The 22,912-nt window shown below is 45.9% G+C and overlaps 1 protein-coding gene across 14 annotated transcripts in view; it reads left to right on the plus strand.

Moving 5' to 3' along the window:
* Positions 1-22,912, plus strand: part of magi2a (membrane associated guanylate kinase, WW and PDZ domain containing 2a) — a 372,559-nt gene that overhangs the window by 287,830 nt on the left and 61,817 nt on the right. For all 14 annotated transcript variants that reach the window (XM_046297017.1, XM_046297019.1, XM_046297020.1 and 11 more), the window contains one exon: positions 19,590-19,647. In XM_046297017.1, coding sequence (XP_046152973.1) covers positions 19,590-19,647 — 58 coding nt within the window. The remainder of the gene's footprint in view (positions 1-19,589; positions 19,648-22,912) is intronic.

The following is a 22,912-nucleotide window of genomic DNA, read 5'->3' on the forward strand; positions in this document are numbered from 1 at the left end:
ATGTCAGCAAAACAAAAATGGATTGCTAGGTTAGTTTCGAGGCAGGCTATCATGGTTGAATTACCGGCCGAGGGGCCCCCATTGACTTTGTTAGTCAGTCTCACTCAGATATCATATTTAAACCTGAGAGCAGCTCATTTTCCTTTCTGCCTCATGGCAAAATGAGTAGAATTACATGAAATTTGTTATAAAATTGCTAAATCCTCTCTCCGCCTCATGGCAAAATATGTGGAACTGTACTTTTCTTTAAAACAAACAAACAAATGATCTCCGCTGTCAAAAGGGGGGCCACTAAAATGTTCTGCTCACAATATGTGTGAGGGGGCAGTATGGATGTGGGTACGCAGGGCTACTCATGATGAGTTCACATTTTTTGTGGCTCCCACCACTATCAAAGTTGCCCATCCCTGATCTTGTTCATCTGGGTACCTCCAATCCCGTTCCTCCAGTCAGGACGTTCCATGCTACGAGATGTGAATCTGGGTACCTCCAATCCCGTTCCTCCAGTCAGGACGTTCCATGCTACGAGATGTGAATCTGGGTACCTCCAATCCCGTTCCTCCAGTCAGGACGTTCCATGCTATGAGATGTGAATCTGGGTACCTCCAATCCTGTTCCTCCAGTCAGGACGTTCCATGCTACGAGATGTGAATCTGGGTACCTCCAATCCTGTTCCTCCAGTCAGGACGTTCCATGCTACGAGATGTGAATCTGGGTACCTCCAATCCCGTTCCTCCAGTCAACACATTCCATGCTACGAGATGTGAATCTGGGTACCTCCAATCCTGTTCCTCCTGTCAGGACGTTCCATGCTACGAGATGTGAATCTGGGTACCTCCAATCCCGTTCCTCCAGTCAACACGTTCCATGCTACGAGATGTGAATCTGGGTACCTCCAATCCTGTTCCTCCTGTCAGGACGTTCCATGCTACGAGATGTGAATCTGGGTACCTCCAATCCCGTTCCTCCAGTCAGGACATTCCATGCTACGAGATGTGAATCTAGGTACCTCCAATCCCGTTCCTTCAGTCAGGATGTTCCATGCTACGAGATGTGAATCTGGGTACCTCCAATCCCGTTCCTCCAGTCAGGACGTTCCATGCTACGAGATGTGAATCTGGTCACCTCCATTCCCGTTCCTCCAGTCAGGACGTTCCATGCTACGAGATGTGAATCTGGGTACCTCCAATCCCGTTCCTCCAGTCAACACGTTCCATGCTACGAGATGTGAGTCTGGGTACCTCCAATCCCGTTCCTCCAGTCAGGACGTTCCATGCTACGAGATGTGAATCTGGGTACCTCCAATCCCGTTCTTTCAGTCAGGACGTTCCATGCTACAAGATGTTAATCTGGGTACCTCCAATCCCGTTCCTCCAGTCAGGACGTTCCATGCTACGAGATGTTAATCTGGGTACCTCCAATCCCGCTCCTCCAGTCAGGACGTTCCATGCTACGAGATGTTAATCTGGGTACCTCCAATCCCGTTCCTTCAGTCAGGGCGTTCCATGCTACGAGATGTTAATCTGGGTACCTCCAATCCCGTTCTTTCAGTCAGGACGTTCCATGCTACGAGATGTTAATCTGGGTACCTCCAATCCCGTTCTTTCAGTCAGGACGTTCCATGCTACAAGATGTTAATCTGGGTACCTCCAATCCCGTTCCTCCAGTCAGGACGTTCCATGCTACGAGATGTTAATCTGGGTACCTCCAATCCCGCTCCTCCAGTCAGGACGTTCCATGCTACGAGATGTTAATCTGGGTACCTCCAATCCTGTTCCTTCAGTCAGGGCGTTCCATGCTACGAGATGTTAATCTGGGTACCTCCAATCCCGTTCTTTCAGTCAGGACGTTCCATGCTACGAGATGTTAATCTGGGTACCTCCAATCCCGTTCCTCCAGTCAGGACGTTCCATGCTACGATATGTTAATCTGGGTACCTCCAATCCCGTTCTTTCAGTCAGGACGTTCCATGCTACGAGATGTTAATCTGGGTACCTCCAATCCCGTTCCTCCAGTCAGGACGTTCCATGCTATGAGATGTTAATCTGGGTACCTCCAATCCCGTTCCTCCAGTCAGGACGTTCCATGCTACGAGATGTTAATCTGGGTACCTCCAATCCCGTTCTTTCAGTCAGGACGTTCCATGCTACGAGATGTTAATCTGGGTACCTCCAATCCCGTTCCTCCAGTCAGGACGTTCCATGCTACGAGATGTTAATCTGGGTACCTCCAATCCCGTTCCTCCAGTCAGGACGTTCCATGCTACGAGATGTTAATCTGGGTACCTCCAATCCCGTTCCTTCAGTCAGGGCGTTCCATTCTACGAGATGTGATGTACTGTATGTGAAGGAGATGAATATTGATCTAGTTGGACAGATCATCCAGTGATCGCTGTCCCTGGGAGAGACGGGGCTTATGGTACCATGTAGAGCCTCAACCAGCTGGAGAAGGGGATCTAAAAGGGGATCCCCAGGGCCCACGCCGGGGCTAGGAACTATAATCAGGGGAACGTTAGTGAGAATCTGCCCATGTTTCACCAGCTGACAGCTGGGTAGCAGCGAAGCAGGCCTCCCTGCGAGATGTGTAGGAGAGATGAGCTGGTGCTGTATATTGTGTATTGATTAGGAGGCATGTGGAGCAGGGGTGTAGTGTGTGTGTGTGTGCCCACGCTCTGGTGAACGTTAACAGGATCACTGGGTGGGGTCTAAAGTCTGTCTCTGAACAACAGACTAGAGGTAGGAGGAGAAACCCACCAAACAGGGAGACATGGAGCCCTGATGATGGAAGGAACACACACACAGAAGAAACAGCAATATACATTCATTCTGATCTATAAACAACTTATACATGCAGATCTGTCAATTATTCAGGCATATGTCTGCTACCTGTGTGTGTGTTTTTCTTGGGGGTGGGCGGGTGGGTGTGTATGTGGGGGGATGCGCCAGCAGCAGAGTGGTTGTCAGCTGATTCCCCCTGTTCAAAGGCACATCAGTGATAATAGAGAGAGATCTCATCATCAGAGGAGCTCAATGGCTTGCTTACATAACCTCTCTCTCTCCCCCCTTCTCTCTCTCTTTCTCTCTCTCTCCTGTATCTTCCTGCTGTCCTCTTTAGTTTTTTTGACTTGAGGGAAAGAGGAATAGGACCGTCTTCAAATCAAAGCCTGCTGTTTAATTCTGTCTTCCTTCCTTCTCCCTCAAAGCCAGCTTGTTTTCCTGTTTTACCACATATTTGCTGGATGAGAAGACAGAACAGGCTCCCCTGTTTTGAGAGTTGTCCTTGTCTCTCTTTCTCCTGTTCTACATACAACCTGTCTGCTAGCTCACTGTGCCTTCAGAGAAGCCAACAGAATCCCCCTGATACGTAGAAGGGAAAAAAACAAGAAAACTAATCCACCCTGCCTGCCTGTCGGTCGTCACTATTTCAATGCATTTCATCATTTAAAAGTCAGGTTAGTTCTATCCTAAGAAGCTGTCGTACAACACACATCCCATCTAGAATACAGTGTAACCAATGAAAGGCTTTGGTTAGGAGGGACTGGTGTGACTGATAGGGATCTGGGCTGTGATGTCATTGGGAGGAGGTTGAAGGTTGAAGCTATTAAATGGCTGCTTTGTTCCATTGTGTTTCTTTATGTCTTGTCTGTTTTGACGTCATCTCTGTGAAGAGATCGGGGCCTCAGTGAGAGAGGGGGGGGGGGACAAGGCCAGGGCAAAGGTAATTCTAGTCATGTAAAATGGAGCATGCCTGAGACGCGCCAGACTAAGTTATCATCGTGTCTCACCCGTTAGCACAGAGCTCACTCTCTCCTCTCCTCCCAGTGAAAACAGTCTCCGGGGGAAATAGCAGCACTTGTTTTTCTGTCCGGCTGTAAAAACCTATTTCTGTGTACAGATGAGACTGGCAGGAAAGAGGGAAGGCTTTTAGGGTTGAAAGGTCGACATGTTCTTTCCTAATGGCCTTATTTGATGGCTTGTCTTTCTGTTGTGCTCACATACTCAGATACTCACACATCAGGTTGGTGTGGTGTTAGGAGTGGTTTGAGGACACTGACCTTATGTGTGAGTATGTGAGTATGTGAGCACAACAGAAAGACAAGCCATCAAATAAGGCCATTGTGTGTGTGTGTGTGTGTGTGTGTGTGTGTGTGTGTGTGTGTGTGTGTGTGTGTGTGTGTGTGTGTGTGTGTGTGTGTGTGTGTGTGTGTGTGTGTGTGTGTGTGTGTGTGTGTGTGTGTGTGTGTGTGTGTGTGTGTGTGTGTGTGAGCTTATGCGTGTGTGTGTGAGCGTGTGTGAGCTTATGCGTGTGTGTGTGAGCGTGTGCTTGTGCGTGTGTGTGATCTTGTGAGCGTGTGTGTGTGATCTTGTGCGTGTGTGTGTTGAGTAAATGTTGTGGCGTCCTCCCTCACCTTGAGCAGGAGAGGAGAAGGGAGGGCCTGTGTCTGTGTGACATGATTGATGGGTATATTCTGAGAACATCCTCGTCTGGAGGATGCCTGAGGACTGGAGATGAGGAGGAGGACGCAGAGTTTGGTGTGTGTTTGTGTATGATAATGTCCCATACGTGAGATGGCGAATGACTTCCGGAGTATTTGTGCGTGTGCACGGGTGAATGCATGGTTGGATGTGTGTGTGTCCTTCTCCCAGCCCGAAGAAAGGAGAGGCTGAAGAGGAGAGGTAGGAGTCCTTCAGTAGCCCAGTCACACTCCGCCCCACTCCAGACACACTTAATGGTTAATCATCCTCAACCATCCATGCTTCCCCCTCCCTTCCTCTCTTCTGCATCCTCCCTCCACAGCACCTAAATCAACTCTAGTAATAGGCTGTTCTACCTGAGTAAGTCACCTGCTCTGCTCCACTGGTTGTTTTACCCTCGCTGTGAAGGGAGAGATCAGCTGAGCTTAGATGGCTTTTGAACATCATTGCTTTCGGACAAACCCAACTCCCTAAGCTTTCCTGAAGAACTTAAAGTGCAACTCCACCACTTTTCAACCTCATTGTCATTATCTTCAGCACACTACCAGTGTCTACATATCATGAAAACGGCACATTTCTATGTTTTGTAGAAAAAGTAAGAGGTAAAAACGAGGTAAAAGACCTCAACAAAAGTTCAACCGTAAAGTTAAACAGTGAAGTTGAACAAAAGTTAAACAGTGAAGTTGAACAAAAGTTAAACAGTGAAGTTGAACAAAAGTGAAACAGTGAAGTTGAACAAAAGTGAAACAGTGAAGTTAAACAAAAGTTAAACAGTGAAGTTGAACAAAAGTTAAACAGTGAAGTTGAACAAAAGTTAAACAGTAAAGTTGAACAAAAGTTAAACAGTGAAGTTAAACAAAAGTTAAACAGTAAAGTTGAACAAAAGTTAAACAGTGAAGTTGAACAAAAGTTAAACAGTGAAGTTAAACAAAAGTGAAACAGTGAAGTTAAACAAAAGTTAAACAGTGAAGTTGAACAAAAGTTAAACAGTGAAGTTAAACAAAAGTTAAACAGTGAAGTTGAACAAAAGTTAAACAGTAAAGTTAAACAAAAGTTAAACAGTGATTTTTAAAATGGTTGCGTTGATATGGGGAGAAATAAAATACCATACCTCTGGCTAAAAAGTCATTGCTGGTTTTGAAAATCACCTTTTTTTACTTTTAATCCTACCCTGTGATGTCATAGAGAAGCAATTTTGTTTCTTACTTTCAGCATATCTTTTTAACCACAGATCATAGAAATACGCAGTTTTCACATAATGAATTTAGACACTGGTTTGGAGATAATGAATTTCCCAACTTGTTTGAACTACTGATGTGAATCCAAATTCTAGGTTACCTTTGATTTATAGTCACACCTGAGCTCCCCAATCCACTGTGTTTGTTATAGTCTTAGAATTGGGATTCACAATCTGTAGTTCAAACAAGTTGGAAAATTAATTATCTCCAAACCAGTGTCGAAATACATTATGTGAAAACTGCGTGTTTCTATGATGATATTGATTGTGTTAGTTATTACGTCCTTGGTAAATGCCAGAACAGCAACCTTTCTCCTTCAATGTAATTATGTTTTCATATTCAGTTAAATTAATTAATGGTGAATTGGGATTCACAATCTGTAGTTCAAACAAGTTGGAAAATTAACGGTGTGCTCTTTTTTGTGTGTGTGTTTAAAAAAAATGTGTACCCCTTTTTCTCCCCAATTTTGTGGTATCCAATTGTTGTAGTAGCTACTATCTTGTCTCATCGCTACAACTCCCGTACACAACCCAACCAGCCGCACTGCTTCTTAACACAGCACCATCCAACCCTGAAGCCAGCCGCAACAATGTGTCGGAGGATACACCGTGCACCTGGCATTAACGGTGTGCTCATTAACGGTGTGCTCATTAACGGTGTGCTCATTAACGGTGTGCTCATTAACGGTGTGCTCATTAACGGTGTGCTCATTAACGTTGTGCTCATTTCCAGGGGCGACAGTGGCGGCGGAGTAAAACCTAGGCCTAAGAGAATACTTTTGCTAACTCCACTCCTTATTTTGAGTGGGTGCAGTTAGGGGTCAGGGGTCAAGTACAGCAGCATAGAAAGGGAACGTGTCTGCAGGATTAGTAGTCCAAATGGCCCACCATCATCAGACAGCCCCTCTGCTCAGCCCAAAAGACTTCCTTCACTTCCTTCTCCGCAGGTTACCATGGAAACTGTCTCCCTTCACAGTGAGACATTAGCTATGATTCCATTAACTTGTCCAGTGATTTTGTTTTGGTCGACATTTAGAAAGTTTGCATAGAAAATGGATGTGACAATTGCCCACTGCGGCGCGTTTCCATTTAACTATCTTTGGTCGATAAAAACAGCTGGACGTAATGACGTCCCACCTTAAAAAAGAAACCTGCAGTGTTGATTACAAATGATGTAGTTGAAGGGTTTCCATTACCCTTTTTGGCAAATTGCTCATTAATAAATTGCCGACAGTCTGTATGCTCTCCCACCTATCGGTGTCCTGTCGCAAGTAGCTCGCGAAAGCCAGCATGGATGGAATGCAAGAATTGATTAATATTTGCCATATTCGTATAATTCTCATGTGCCAACATATCACCACGGTCTGTGCCATAGTTTAATTTGCACTCCTGTAGATTTTAAATCATTGGACGGTGAAACTTCCAACCAGAAAAGCAAGGTGATTCAGGCATTCTAGAAAGTCTGAACAATCCTTGTCCTTGCAAAGAAAACATTTATTTTTATATTTGGAAAAAATCTATTTTAGACTGTCAGCACCCCGACCTACGGGCGGGCGGTAAATGGATCTGATTCATTTGATTCAATGTGATTGTCTTTGAGGACTGCAACAATAGAAATACTATTTATTTATGCCTATTAATAGCCATTGTCAACTTCCCTCCTGGTTATTTTGCTCACAACTCACTGTCAGCCTGTTTACAAATTAGGCCGTCTTATGGATTTAGTACAGAAAAATGATTTGTTTACAAATGCTTGGGCCATGACATCACGGGCCCAGCTTACCTTAAAAAGATTCTGCTATCATAATTTATTGGAAAAACAGTTTCCATCATCATTTGTCGCAATACAGCTACACAAAAAAACAAATCCACCCTGTTGAATGTTAACAAATGTTGTCAATCTTTAGAAAATGTCCCCTATATCTGCTGTTTACAATACACGTGTTGCAATTACATTTTTTGCAACATTGCTTTTGTCGAATAAACCTAGGTCAATGGAATGCTGCCTAGTGTAAGGAGAAGGTTTACTGGGAAATATACAGTATACTGAATATACAGTATATCTCAGTGTGTCAGGGGCTATATAGATGTCCTCTGTTCCATCTGGCAACCACCTCATCAAGGAAAGAGAATAAACCCAGCAAACCACTTCCTCCTCTTCCTCCTGCTCCCCCTCCTCATCCTCCTCATTCTCAGCAGCAGTCTGACTGATATTACCTCTGTCTCAGCATGGCGGTGCTATCACTGTGACAGCACACACTAGTTCAATTCCCATTTTCCTTTTTCCTTTACTGGCTCCCGTCTTCGTTGCTCTCTCCTCAGTTCATTCCAAAACAATGATAGCTGTTTGGAGAGTGAATCAAGTGAAGTGGAGATTATAGAGAATTGTGGGGGATCAGACCTGGCGAGGCTATTCTAGAAAACACTTCAAATGAGGGCTTCAAAACAGAGGCCTAAGGGCATAACTTTGCTAACTCCAACCCATATTTGGAGTATTGGAATAAGGCCCTTGGGGTGTTTACACACCTGACTCTCAGTGGGAATACCCTGGAGAGATACTCAGCGAGTGGAGGAAGCGGCTGAAGGAAGAAGTTGAGATGTATTGGTCTCCTGTCTAAGCAGGCACCAGTGGGAAGGGGGTGCGACATCAGAGACGAAACAGTCCCATGTGCTGCAGGTGACCGGAATTCACTTCAGCCAGCTCCTCCCCTGAAGAAAGGAGAAGGGAAAGCAGGGGAACATGGGTAACATGGGCTGTTCCTCTCCTCAGACAGAATTAGAAAGGCCAGATGAAATATGCATGAGCATGAGAGCATGAAACTTTACTTCAAAAAGTCCCTCTGTACGGGTGCATTTTAAAGTGTTTTCCTTTAGAGCTGTTCAAACAGGGAGAGCGGAGCGGACAGGAGAGGAGAGGATGGACGAACAGGGAATGAGATAGAGGAGGAGAGAGTGAAAGAAGGGGGAGAGCTTAGAGAATCCCCCTGCTGAATGCAAAATGGAATAAACCAAAGGAACATTTACTGAGGCCTAGCCTACTGATGTCGACAGTTCTCAGACTGCATGGTAAACCCTGTGGGAAAACCCATTGTTTTATTTCAACACTCAGTAGTGGCTGTCTCTTTGCTCTATACCAGTGGTTCCCAAACCTTTTATAGTACCGTACTCCTTCAAACATTCAACCTCCAGCTGCGTATCCCCTCAAGCACCAGGGTCAGCGCACTCTCAAATGTTGTTTTTTCTGTCATTGTAAGCCTGCCACACACTATACAATACATTTATTAAACATAAGAATGAGTGGGAGTTTTTGTCACAACCCGGCTCGTGGGAAGTGACAAAGGAGCTCTTATAGAACCACAAATAATAATATAATAATAATCAATCATTTTTGCTCTTTATTAAGCCATCTTACATATAAAACCTGATTTGTTCATCAAAAATGGTGGATAACTCACCACAGGTTAATGAGAAGGGTGTGCTTGAAAGGATGCACATAACTCTGCAATGTTGGGTTTTATTGGAGAGAGTCTCAGTCTTAAATCATTTTCCACACACAGTCTGTGCCTGCATTTAGTTTTCATGCTAATGAGGGCCGAGAATCCACTCTCACATAGGTATGTGGTTGCAAAGGGCATCAGTGTCTTAACAATGCGATTTGCCAAGGCGGGATACTCTGTGCGCAGCCCAATCCATAAAATTGGCAGTGGCTTCTGATTAAATTACATTTTCACAGAACAGCTTGTTGCAATTTCGACGAGGGTCTCTTGTTCAGATATTGGTAAGTGGACTGGAGGCAGGGCATGAAAGGGGTAACAAATCCAGTTGTTTGTGTCATCCGTTTCGGTAAAGTACCTGCGCAGTTGCGCACCCAACTAACTCAGGTGCTTTGCTATATAACATTTGAAATTGTCCGTAAGCTTGAGTTCATTTGCACACAAAAAATCATACAATGATGGAAAGACCTGTGTGTTGCCCTTGATAATGTAGACAGAGAAGAGCTCCAGCTTCTTAATTATAGCCTCAATGTTGTCCCGCACATTGAATATAGTTGTATGCGTCCTTGTAATCCTAAATTCAGATCATTCAGGTGAGAAAAAACATCACCCAGATAGGCCAGTCGTGTGAGAAACTCGTCATCATGCAAACAGTCAGACAAGTGAAAATTATGGTCAGTAAAGAAAACTTTAAACTCCATTCTTCACGCCTTGCTTTAACAAAGTTAACCATTTTCACTGTAGTGTCCAAAATGTCTTTCAAGCTGTCGGGCATTCCCTTGGCAGCAAGAGCCTCTCTCCTCTTTTGCGCCATCAGTACAGATACCAACACATCTTGACCACCAAAGTCCATTTGGTGTCACAAATCTGTCCAGTACTTTAAAAATATCCCCTCCTGTTGTCCTGGTTTCCAGTGGTTTGCAGAAGAGGATGTCTTCCTTAATTTTCCCCAGCATTGTCCCAGCCATTTCTGAGGCAGCAGGAAGAATGAAGTCCTCCACAATAGTATGGGGCTTGCCTGTCCTATCCACTCAGTAGCTCACCATATAAGACGCTTCTAGCCCCTTCTTATTTAAGGTATCTGTTGCTTTTATACATGTCTTACTACTCAAAAGTAATCTTTATTATGTGCACGAGTGAAGGTTTATCGAGTTGTGAGATAGTACATTTGCACATATACCACAATGTGGCTGAGGAAAGGCACTACTCCCAATATAAGTGAACCCCAATCAATATAGTTCTCATCATATTTGTGCCTCTTCAATGGTCTATCGTCCCTGTCTGTTGTTCGGTGACTTCCCGGGTAATGGGGCAGTAGCTCTTCGGCTGCATCAGCTTCACAACTGTCAATGTCCATACTAGCTGGGCTAACAACAAATGTAGAATTACTGATGCGAGCATTGGATGTGCCCGTGGAAGCAGAACAACTTGTGTCGTCGACAGGTGCAGGTGTAGTACTGCTGGTAGTAGCAGCTGGTAGTAGCAGTACTACCAGTAGAGCTGGTATATGTCTCTATGGGCCTTACTAAATGGACTGTTTGAAAATTGACTTTTTAAAATTATTTAAATGCGAATCACATTTTTATTTGGCGTACCCCCGATGGCATTGCCAGGGATACGCGTACCCCAGTTTGGGAATACCTGTTCTATACCATTATAATTGTCACTAATGTAAGGTTAATTGACCTGGGACAAGGGATGTACTCTAAAACACTATACCACGTTTAACACTGGAGCTCCTTCAGATGTATCCTTCCTTAGGCTTCCTGGGAGTTGACAGCTCCTCCACAGCAGCGTTTAGACTGTGTTGGCCCTATAAAGAGCACAAATTGTTACAGTGACAAAGTGGCCCTTCTCTTCAGCACTGCAGGCTAATGGACAGCACAACTCGCTTTCTCTCTGTCTCTCCCAGATCCATGGAATCATTCCTCCCACGCTACTAACTGACAGGGGCTGTGACTGTGCTTAGTGGAGCGAGAGTCTTCTGGAGTTCAGCATTTAGAACACATTTACTGAACACGCACATAAACATACTCACCGCTGTGTGTGTGTGTTTGTGTGGGGGGGGGGGGGTACGTACGTGTGTGTGTGTGTGTGTGTGTGTGTGTGTGTGTGTGTGTGTGTGTGTGTGTGTGTGTGTGTGTGTGTGTGTGTGTGTGTGTGTGTGTGTGTGTGTGTGTGTGTGTGTGTGTGTGTGTGTGTGTGTGTGTGTGTGTGTGTGTGCGCGCGCGCGCATGTTTCTGTGTGTGTTGTATGCATGTGCTCTACACAAGACCTTTTAAGCCAAAAACAGTGACATTGAAACAAACAGTAGGAATCTAGAGATATTGGCTACCTGCAGTGTGGTGTTGTGTGTATCTCTGAAGCTCTGCTGAAGACACAGACAGACAGACTGCCTGCCTAGCTCTGAAGCTCTGCTGAATACACAGACAGACAGACTGCCTGCCTAGCTCTGAAGCTCTGCTGAAGACACAGACAGACAGACTGCCTGCCTAGCTCTGAAGCTCTGCTGAAGACAGACAGACAGACTGCCTGCCTAGCTCTGAAGCTCTGCTGAAGACAGACAGACAGACTGCCTGCCTAGCTCTAACGCTCTGCTGAAGACAGACAGACTGCCTGCCTAGCTCTAACGCTCTGCTGAAGACAGACAGACTGCCTGCCTAGCTCTAACGCTCTGCTGAAGACAGACAGACTGCCTGCCTAGCTATGAAGCTCTGCTGAAGACAGACAGACAGACTGCCTGCCTAGCTCTGAAGCTCTGCTGAAGACAGACAGACAGACTGCCTGCCTAGCTCTGAAGCTCTGCTGAAGACAGACAGACAGACTGCCTGCCTAGCTCTAAAGCTCTGCTGAAGACAGACAGACAGACTGCCTGCCTAGCTCTAAAGCTCTGCTGAAGACAGACAGACAGACAGACAGACAGACAGACAGACAGACAGACAGACAGACAGACAGACAGACAGACAGACAGACAGACAGACAGACAGACAGACTGCCTGCCTGCCTGCCTGCCTAGCTCTAAAGCTCTGCTGAAGACAGACAGACAGACAGACAGACAGACAGACTGCCTGCCTAGCTCTAAAGCTCTGCTGAAGACACAGACAGACTGCCTGCCTAGCTCTAAAGCTCTGCTGAAGACACAGACAGACAGACAGACAGACAGACAGACAGACAGACAGACAGACAGACAGACAGACAGACAGACAGACAGACAGACAGACAGACAGACTGCCTGCCTGCCTGCCTGCCTGCCTGCCTGCCTGCCTGCCTGCCTGCCTGCCTGCCTAGACAGACAGACAGACAGACAGACAGACAGACAGACAGACAGACAGACAGACAGACAGACAGACAGACTGCCTGCCTAGCTCTGAAGCTCTGCTGAAGACAGACAGACAGACTGCCTGCCTAGCTCTGAAGCTCTGCTGAAGACAGACAGACAGACTGCCTGCCTAGCTCTGAAGCTCTGCTGAAGACAGACAGACAGACTGCCTGCCTAGCTCTGAAGCTCTGCTGAAGACAGACAGACAGACTGCCTGCCTAGCTCTGAAGCTCTGCTGAAGACAGACAGACTGCCTGCCTGCCTAGCTGCTGAAGACACAGACAGACTGCCTGCCTAGCTCTAAAGCTCTGCTGAAGACAGACAGACAGACTGCCTGCCTAGCTCTAAAGCTCTGCTGAAGACAGACAGACAGACAGACAGACAGACAGACAGACTGACAGACAGACTGAAGACAGACAGACAGACTGCCTGCCTAGCTCTGAAGCTCTGCTGAAGACACAGACAGACTGCCTGCCTAGCTCTGAAGCTCTGCTGAAGACAGACAGACAGACAGACAGACAGACAGACAGACAGACAGACAGACAGACAGACAGACAGACAGACAGACAGACAGACAGACAGACAGACAGACAGACAGACAGACTGCCTGCCTAGCTCTAAAGCTCTGCTGAAGACACAGACAGACTGCCTGCCTAGCTCTAAAGCTCTGCTGAAGACACAGACAGACAGACAGACAGACAGACAGACAGACAGACAGACAGACAGACAGACAGACAGACAGACAGACAGACAGACAGACAGACAGACAGACAGACAGACAGACAGACAGACAGACAGACAGACAGACAGACAGACTGCCAGACAGCTCTGCTGAAGACAGACAGACAGACAGACAGACAGACAGACAGACAGACAGACAGACAGACAGACAGACAGACAGACAGACAGACAGACAGACAGACAGACAGACAGACAGACAGACAGACAGACAGACAGACAGACAGACTGCCTGCCTGCCTAGCTCTGAAGCTCTGCTGAAGACAGACAGACAGACTGCCTGCCTAGCTCTGAAGCTCTGCTGAAGACAGACAGACAGACTGCCTGCCTAGCTCTGAAGCTCTGCTGAAGACAGACAGACAGACTGCCTGCCTAGCTCTGAAGCTCTGCTGAAGACAGACAGACAGACTGCCTGCCTAGCTCTAAAGCTCTGCTGAAGACAGACAGACAGACTGCCTGCCTAGCTCTGAAGCTCTGCTGAAGACACAGACAGACTGCCTGCCTAGCTCTGAAGCTCTGCTGAAGACAGACAGACAGACAGACAGACAGACAGACAGACAGACAGACAGACAGACAGACAGACAGACAGACAGCCTGCCTGCCTGCCTAGCTCTAAAGCTCTGCTGAAGACAGACAGACAGACAGACAGACAGACAGACAGACAGACAGACAGACAGACAGACAGACAGACAGACAGACAGACAGACAGACAGACTGCCTGCCTGCCTGCCTGCCTAGCTCTAAAGCTCTGCTGAAGACAGACAGACAGACAGACAGACAGACAGACAGACAGACAGACAGACAGACAGACAGACAGACAGACAGACAGACAGACAGACAGACAGACAGACAGACAGACAGACAGACTGCCTGCCTAGCTCTAAAGCTCTGCTGAAGACACAGACAGACTGCCTGCCTAGCTCTAAAGCTCTGCTGAAGACACAGACAGACAGACAGACAGACAGACAGACAGACAGACAGACAGACAGACAGACAGACAGACAGACAGACAGCCTGCCTGCCTGCCTGCCTGCCTGCCTGCCTGCCTGCCTGCCTGCCTGCCTAGACAGACAGACAGACAGACAGACAGACAGACAGACAGACAGACAGACAGACAGACAGACAGACAGACAGACAGACAGACAGACAGACAGACAGACAGACTGCCTGCTGCCAGCTCTGACAGACTGCTCTGCTGAAGACAGACAGACAGACTGCCTGCCTAGCTCTGAAGCTCTGCTGAAGACAGACAGACAGACTGCCTGCCTAGCTCTGAAGCTCTGCTGAAGACAGACAGACAGACTGCCTGCCTAGCTCTGAAGCTCTGCTGAAGACACAGACAGACTGCCTGCCTAGCTCTGAAGCTCTGCTGAAGACACAGACAGACTGCCTGCCTAGCTCTAAAGCTCTGCTGAAGACAGACAGACAGACAGACTGCCTGCCTAGCTCTAAAGCTCTGCTGAAGACAGACAGACAGACTGCCTGCCTAGCTCTAAAGCTCTGCTGAAGACACAGACAGACTGCCTGCCTAGCTCTGAAGCTCTGCTGAAGACAGACAGACAGACAGACAGACAGACAGACAGACAGACAGACAGACAGACAGACAGACAGACAGACAGACAGACAGACAGACAGACAGACAGACAGACAGACTGCCTGCCTAGCTCTAAAGCTCTGCTGAAGACAGACAGACAGACTGCCTGCCTAGCTCTAAAGCTCTGCTGAAGACAGACAGACAGACTGCCTGCCTAGCTCTGAAGCTCTGCTGAAGACAGACAGACAGACAGACTGCCTGCCTAGCTCTGAAGCTCTGCTGAAGACAGACAGACAGACTGCCTGCCTAGCTCTAAAGCTCTGCTGAAGACAGACAGACAGACAGACTGCCTGCCTAGCTCTGAAGCTCTGCTGAAGACAGACAGACAGACTGCCTGCCTAGCTCTAAAGCTCTGCTGAAGACAGACAGACAGACAGACAGACAGACAGACAGACAGACAGACAGACAGACAGACAGACAGACAGACAGACAGACAGACAGACAGACAGACAGACAGACAGACAGACAGACTGCCTGCCTGCCTGCCTAGCTCTGAAGCTCAGGTGGTTTTAATAGAAGTGTGTTTCATTAGACGGAGTGGTGCGTGGCAGAAATACATGGCAGGACTTTGATCTGTGTGGTGTTTTTCTGTGTGTGGAGCTCAGTGGAGGTGAGAACATGAACCAGCCTCTTTCATATTTAATGAGTGAAGATGGGGCTAAGGAAGGGAGAGGCACTGAGAGGAGATATTCCTTAGGGCTGTCAACCCACTCCTAACAGACTCACATATCAGTCACAGCACATGTAGTGAGTGTGTTTTTGTTGCTGGTGGGGGCGGAGAGTGGTGTGTGGTAGTGTGTGTGTATAAATAAAGGTGTGGGGGGGGGGGCTTCCGTGTGTTGAACAGTGTATGTGTGTGAGTAAAAGGGAGAGATATATGGCTTGCATGTGCTTGTATTGATGTATTGTGACTTACTGTGCACGTGTACGACAATGGAGCCAGGGATGTTAATATAAAGGACCATGTGTCTCCAGAAACATGATATTTCTGAATCATCATGGAGGTCCTGAGAGCCCCATTCTGACTGATGTTTGTGGTTAGGAGATATTATCTCCACTCTCCTGATTAGTCCAGCTCTCCTCTCCTCTCCTCTCCTCTCCTCTCCTCTCCTCTCCTCTCCTCTCCTCTCCTCTCCTCTCCTCTCCTCTCCTCTCCTCTCCTCTCCTCTCCTCTCCTCTCCTCTCCTCTCTCTGATTAGAGCGGCTCTCACTCTGGACCAGTCTCAGTACCACCACACTGGTCACAACCTCATAGCCTTAAATGGAATCAGGCTCAGGCCGGCTGTCAATGCACCTGTCCCCCTGGATCAAACAATTCCCTGATGAAGATGCACAGAGTGATGAAGATGCACACTCTGTAGTGTGAGTCAGCTTTAGCCCAAGTACTAAGCCATATAAATAGTTACTTTCAGCCATATTGAGTGTACCCACGAGTGTTCCAGTAATGTTGATGTGGTGTGAGGGGCTTTACCGTTCTAGTAATTATATTTCTATGGACTCTATATAGAGTCCCTCTATATTGTGAGTTACAAATCAGTTTCACATTGAGTTTTCCTGGTTAGGAAGTGTCAAGTTGTCTACAGAAATAAAGGAACTTAAAATTAAGAAGTTCAACCAAGACAAAAAAGACAAGGCCGAGGACAAAGTCTACTTCTGGAGAAACTCTGATAAAAGAGGTCCTGCTCCTCCCCTCTATGACAGACTCAGGAGGGATGGCGTTCACTTCTATCCTTTCCATCTGACCAGCGCTCTACAAACAGCGCCTCATCCGCTTCCAGTGCCAGTTTTTTATCTCTATCATTGAAACTCTTGATCCTCTCCCTGAAAACACTTTGTTAGTTACTTTTGATGTTGAGTCGTTATACACGAATATTCCACACGAGGGCGGTAATTGAAGCTATGGAACATTATCTTCTGCAACGTGACCCTAATGAACTGCCTTCCAGTGCCTGCATTATAACATTGGCTGAAATAGTACTCACACACAACTACCTCATGTTTCTAAATGATTTCTTTATTCAGACAAAGGGTACTGCTATGGGATCCCCCATGGCTCCCAACTATGCTAATTTGTATGTGGGTTACATGAAGAAACAGTCAATTGTCATCCTCTTTCAATCCTCTCAGTCAATTGTTGTTCTATGGAGAGGTGATGCAAAAGAGTTCCAGGCGTTCCATGTTTTTCTTAACTCTTGTTCTGAGCATCTGAGATTTACTATGCAATCTGATACACGTCAAATCAGTTTCCTTGATCTTCTGATCTTGTGTGAAGATAATGTTCTATACACTGATCTTTACAGGAAACCTACTGATCGTAACAGTTTGTTGAGGGCTGATAGTTGTCACCCACTTCACTTGAAAAATAGTTTGCCCTACAGCCAATTCTGTTGAATCAAAATAATTAGCAAAAAACAATCCGATTTCGACAGAAATATGTCTGAGACTCAAAGAAAATTCAAGGAGAGGGGTTACAAAAATGGTCAAATTAATACTGCCATTGAGAAAATTCAAAACAAACCGAGACCAAGGAACCGAGACCTTGTCAGCTCGGGGATTTGAACTTGCAACCATCCGGTTACTATTCCAACGCTCTAACCACCAGGCTACCCTACCGCCCTAGCTAAGATCGAATCCCCGAGCTGACAAAGTAAAAATCTGTTGTTCTGCCCTGAACAAGGCAGTTAACCCACTGTTCCTAGGCTGTCATTGAAAATAAGAATTTGTTCTTAACTGACTTGCCTAGTTAAATAAAGGTAAAAAAAATAATTATCATATCTGTATTTATAACTAGGCTTGGGCCGTATATACCATATATGGGCTATTTGGAAATAACCACAGGAGGGTTTTTCAATACTGTTGAAACTAACAATAATCTTTGATGTATTTTTTTATGACTTTTTACCTTTTTGGGGTTTTTATTTACCACCTTTTTCTCCTCAATTTTGGATCTGGTCTCATCGCTGCAACTCCCCAATGAGCTCGGGAGAGGAGGAGGTGGAGTCATGTGTCCTCTGAAACATGACCCGCCCATCCACATTCCTTAACATTAGCCAGCTTAACCCGGAAACCAGCCGCACCAATGTGTTGGAGGAAACACCGTTCAACTGGCGACCGGGTTCAGCCCGCAGGCAAGTAATGCCTCACCGGCCAAACTCTCCCTGGAAGACTCTGGGCCAATTGTGCGCCATCCTATGGGACTCCCGGCCACAACCGGTTGTGGCACAGCCCGAATGAACCCGGGTCTGTAGTAATGCCTCTAGCAATGCGATGCAGTGCCTTAGACTGCTGTGCCACTCGGCAGGCCCTACCTCAACTTTTAAAATGATGAGTCACTCACTGTTGTGCAGCACTCACTAGGTGATCTATATACTGATATATGTAGTTACACTATGGAATTCACAACTAAATGTTTGGCCGCTAGATATCTAATAACTATTAAGTTAACTTTCTAAAATGTGATAAAGCTGTGCAGTTGTGCACTTGATTTGCTAACTTAGTTGCTGGTTATCTAGCTAGCTAGCTAAGTGGTTAGCTTCCTGCAATCAAGCTCCTATTGGTAACAGCAGATAATTCCCTCCTTGATCAAGAGACAGCATTTGTTTTGTGCGTGCAGCAAACTTTGAGTAGCATTTTTGAGTTACTTGTATAACTTTATCAGCTGGGATGTCTATCCTGCAAATAGTCAGAGACTGTATATAAAATAGTTAGCATTTAGCTAGCATTTGCTATTGGATTTTACATGTACTTGTTAGCATTGCTAACCTTTTGAATTGAGAATAGTGTTCATTGCCGGTATTGTCGAATATCCCGGGATGGAGCAAAGTCGGTATGAAGGTATAACTCCCTGGATACTGCCCAAGCCTATTTATAACACTTCTCATGATGCCACAGTGGTGGCTCATCATATCAGAGTAGATACAATGTGGAGGAACACTTGCACCATCAACACCGACATGACTGAAGTTATGACATTCTACGTTCCACTCAAAGGTTTATTTTGGTCCACGACAGTTGACAGCTACTGTGTTAGATCCACAGTCAGTCTATTCTGAGACCCCACTGTAATGGTGTAATGTGTTCCAGTTAAATATTGTGTGGGCTAAGGGGCCCAGGAGCTATGTACGTGCTCCAGATACAAACATTTAAACTATATCCAAACATCACTGGCATCATAACTTTTGTAAATATCAGAATATTTACAAAATAGAAATGATGGCAGGACATGAATATGTAAAATCACCCCAATTCAAACCACTCCATCTATCAGTGTGTTTGGTGTAGTGTGAGAGTTCAGGAGATGGTTGGAGTAGACCTGTGGGGCCATATTGACATTGATTAAGTAACCTTTGGTCCGCTGCTTGAGAAACAGCCATTCTCCTTCACACTCGTGAATTTTGGATCTGAATTTTGATTGCAAATGCTGATGGGGTTATCATGTGTCTTGTCTCTTAAGTTTGTTCAAATGTTTTGACAGTGTTTGCAAGTCTGGAGGCTCATAGACCTCACCAAGTATTCAGTAACTAGCACAGTTACCATAGAGCATAATAAATCATTTTCAGATTTACCATAGTCAATTAAGATTTTATAATTAACCTCAAATCCTCTGTAATAAAGGACCATACAATAATGTTGTGATCAAAATTGCCTGATGAATATATTGTTCTGTGAATCGACATGCTGTCCCCCGGCCTGTTGACTGACTAGTATGTTGTTGTGCTTGTCTCTTCCACAGAGCTGCCGTATGGCTGGGAGAAGATCGATGACCCTATTTACGGAAGTTACTATGTGGAGTAAGTCTGGACCCACTGCTTTAATAATGAATGACTATTTTGATTTCCAGTGTTCCCCTGTGTTATGTTTCCACTGTCCTGTGTTAGTCAGAGTCATTAACGCTACACAGGGCTGTGGCCAGGAGGCAGAGGGTGGGCTTTTCTGCTGCTCATTTATACCTCTATCTCTGTGTGTCTGTCGCTGTGAATGGGTCAGTGGGTGATTGTTTGTTAGGCATTTGTGAATGTGTGTGTGTGTATGTGTGTCTCTGTGTGAGTGTGTACCTGTGTACCTGTTTACATGCGCAAGTGTGTGTGTGTGTGTGTGTGTGTGTGTGTGTGTGTGTGTGTGTGTGTGTGTGTGTGTGTGTGTGTGTGTGTGTGTGTGTGTGCGTGCGTGCGTGCGTGCGTGCGTGCGTGCGTGCGTGCGCCATCTTTGTGCGATGTGGTGCAATGGTGATGTGTCTCTGTCTTCTCTGTTGAACCAAATGTACCCTTCCTATTCTGGACGTGTCCTTTCTCCTGCTGGATGCGCACTAGTCCCCCTAGTCCAGGGAGAGGAGGGGACGTCTATTTATAGCCTGGCTGGAGAGGGAGTTTGGCTGGCTGGCCGTGTTCTATTCTCTATCCCCAAGAAAGACTAGAACACTGCACCTGCCTTGCAAACACTCCCTCTCTCCCGCTGCCATGTAGAAATCCCATATCCCCAGGCAGCCACTGAGCCATTGCACGCACGTACACTAGCACCATACCTGACCCTGCCAAGTCCAATAGTTACAGATGAACTCAGAAGTTTACATATACCTTAGCCAAATACATTTAAACTCAGTTCTTCATAATTCCTGACATTTAATCCTCATAAGAATTCCCTGTTTTAGGGCAGTTAGGATCACCACTTTATTTTCAGAATGTGAGATGTCAGAATAATAGATTTATTTCAGCTTTTATTTCTTTCATCACATTCCCAGTGGGTCAGAAGTTTACATATACTCAATTAATATTTGGTAGCATTGCCATTAAATTGTTTAATTTGGGCCTCCCGGGTGGCGCAGTGGTTAAGGGCCACCAGAGACTCTGGGTTCGCGCCCAGGCTCTGTCGTAACCGGCCGCGACCGGTAGGTCCGTGGGGCGACGCAGAATTGGGATATCAGGGATATCCTTGTCTCATCGTGCACCAGTGACTCCTGTGGCGGGCCAGGCGCAGTGCACGCTAACCAAGGTTACAAGGTGCACGGTGTTTCCTCCGAAACATTGGTGCAACTGGCTTCCGGGTTGGATGCGCGCTGTGTTAAGAAGCAGTGTGGCTTGGTTGGGTTGTGTATCGGAGGACGCATGACTTTCGACCTTCATCTCCCCCGAGCCTGTACGGGAGTTGTAGCGATGAAACAAGATAGTAGCTACTAACAATTGGATACCACAAAATTGGAGAGAAAAATGGGGTAAAATTTAAAATAAAATAAAAATTGGCCAAACGTTTCGAGTAGCCTTCCAATAGCTTCCCACAATAAGTTGGGTGAATTTTGGCCCATTCCTCCTGACAGATCTGGTGTAACTGAGTCATGTTTCTAGGCCTCCTTGCTCGCAAACGCATTGTCAGTTCTGCCCACAAATGTTCTATAGGATTGAGGTCAGGGCTTTGTGATGGCCACTCCAATACCTTGACTTTGTTGTCCTTAAGCCACTTTGCCACAACTTTGGAAGTATGCTTGGGTCATTGTCCATTTGGAAGACCCAATTGCGACCAAGCTTTAACTTTCTGACTGATGTCTTGAGATGTTGCTTCAATATATCCACATAATTTCCCCTCCTCATGATGACATCTATTTTATGAAGTGCACCAGTCCCTCCTGCAGCAAAGCACCCCCACAACATGATGCTAACACCCCCGTGATTCACTGCTGGGATGGTGTTCTTTGGCTTGCAAGCATCCTCCTTTTCCCTCCAAACATAAAGATGGTCATTATGGCAAAACAGTTCAATATTTGTTTCTTAAGACCAGAGGACATTTATCCAAAAAGTACAATCTTTGTCCCCATGTGCAGTTGCAAACCGTAGTCTGGCTTTTTTATGGCGGTTTTGGAGCTTCTTCCTTGTTGAGGGGCCTTTCAGGTTATGTCGATATAGGACTCGTTTTACTGTGGATATAGATACTTTTGTACCTGTTTCCTCCAGCATCTTCACAAAGTCCTTTGCTGTTGTTCTGGGATTGATTTGCACTTTTCGCACCAAAGTACGTTCATCTCTAGGAGACAGAATGTGTCTCCTTCCTGAGCGGTATGACGGCTGCATGGTCCCATGGTGTTTATACTTGCGTACTATTGTTAGTACAGATGAACGTGGTACCTTCAGGCGTTTGGAAATTGCTCCCAAGGATGAACCAGACTTGTGGAGGTCTACATTTGTTTCTGAGGTCTTGGCTGATTTCTTTTGATTTTCCCATGATGTCAAGCAAAGAGGCATTGAGTTTACAGGTAGGCCTTGAAATACATCCACAGGTACACCTCCAATTAACTCAAATTATGTCAATTAGCCTATCAGAAGCTTCTAAAGCCATGACATAATTTTCTGGAATTTTCCAAGCTGTTTAAAGGCACGGTCAACTTAGTGGAATTGTGATACAGTGAATTATAAGTGAAACAGTCTGTCTGTAAGCAATTGTTGGAAAGATGACATGTGCCATGCACTAAGTAGATGTCCTAACCGACTTGCCGAAACTAGAGTTTGTAAACAAGAAATTTGTGGAGTGGTTGAAAAGCGAGTTCTGACTTCAACTGTATGTCCCACTGCCTGGCTGTACCGTTGAGTTGACCTCATATCTCATGAAGAAACAGAGGGTGTGTAGGCCGGGTAGACGCTGTGCCTACCTACAGAGGCATTATTCCTCCAGTCTCGCACCGTCCAGGAGGGCACATCTAAATGATGATTAATTACTTCCCACTTTCAAAATTACAGTATTTATAATTATCGACTATAATTATCGACTCGCTCCCGAAGACGTACCAAATTAGCACTGACAGAATGTTTTTAGGAAATACACTCAAGGAGACATCTTTTTTTCAGAACCCACTCCAGAAATACTAAATGATTCTGAATGCTGATTACAGGAAGCTGCTGATATCAGTAGAATGGGACATAATTGGGCATTGGGCCATCCTGCAGCTCCATTACATAATACTAGGGATACTAAGGCTATTGAATGAATCATTGTAGCACAGCACTGTGCATCCAGCTCTTTACAGAGGGAGATGAGGAAGAGGATGAGGAGGTGGATACTACAGAGAGCACA

This window comes from Oncorhynchus gorbuscha, linkage group LG14 (assembly GCF_021184085.1).
Source record: "Oncorhynchus gorbuscha isolate QuinsamMale2020 ecotype Even-year linkage group LG14, OgorEven_v1.0, whole genome shotgun sequence".
Taxonomy (NCBI): domain Eukaryota; kingdom Metazoa; phylum Chordata; class Actinopteri; order Salmoniformes; family Salmonidae; genus Oncorhynchus; species Oncorhynchus gorbuscha.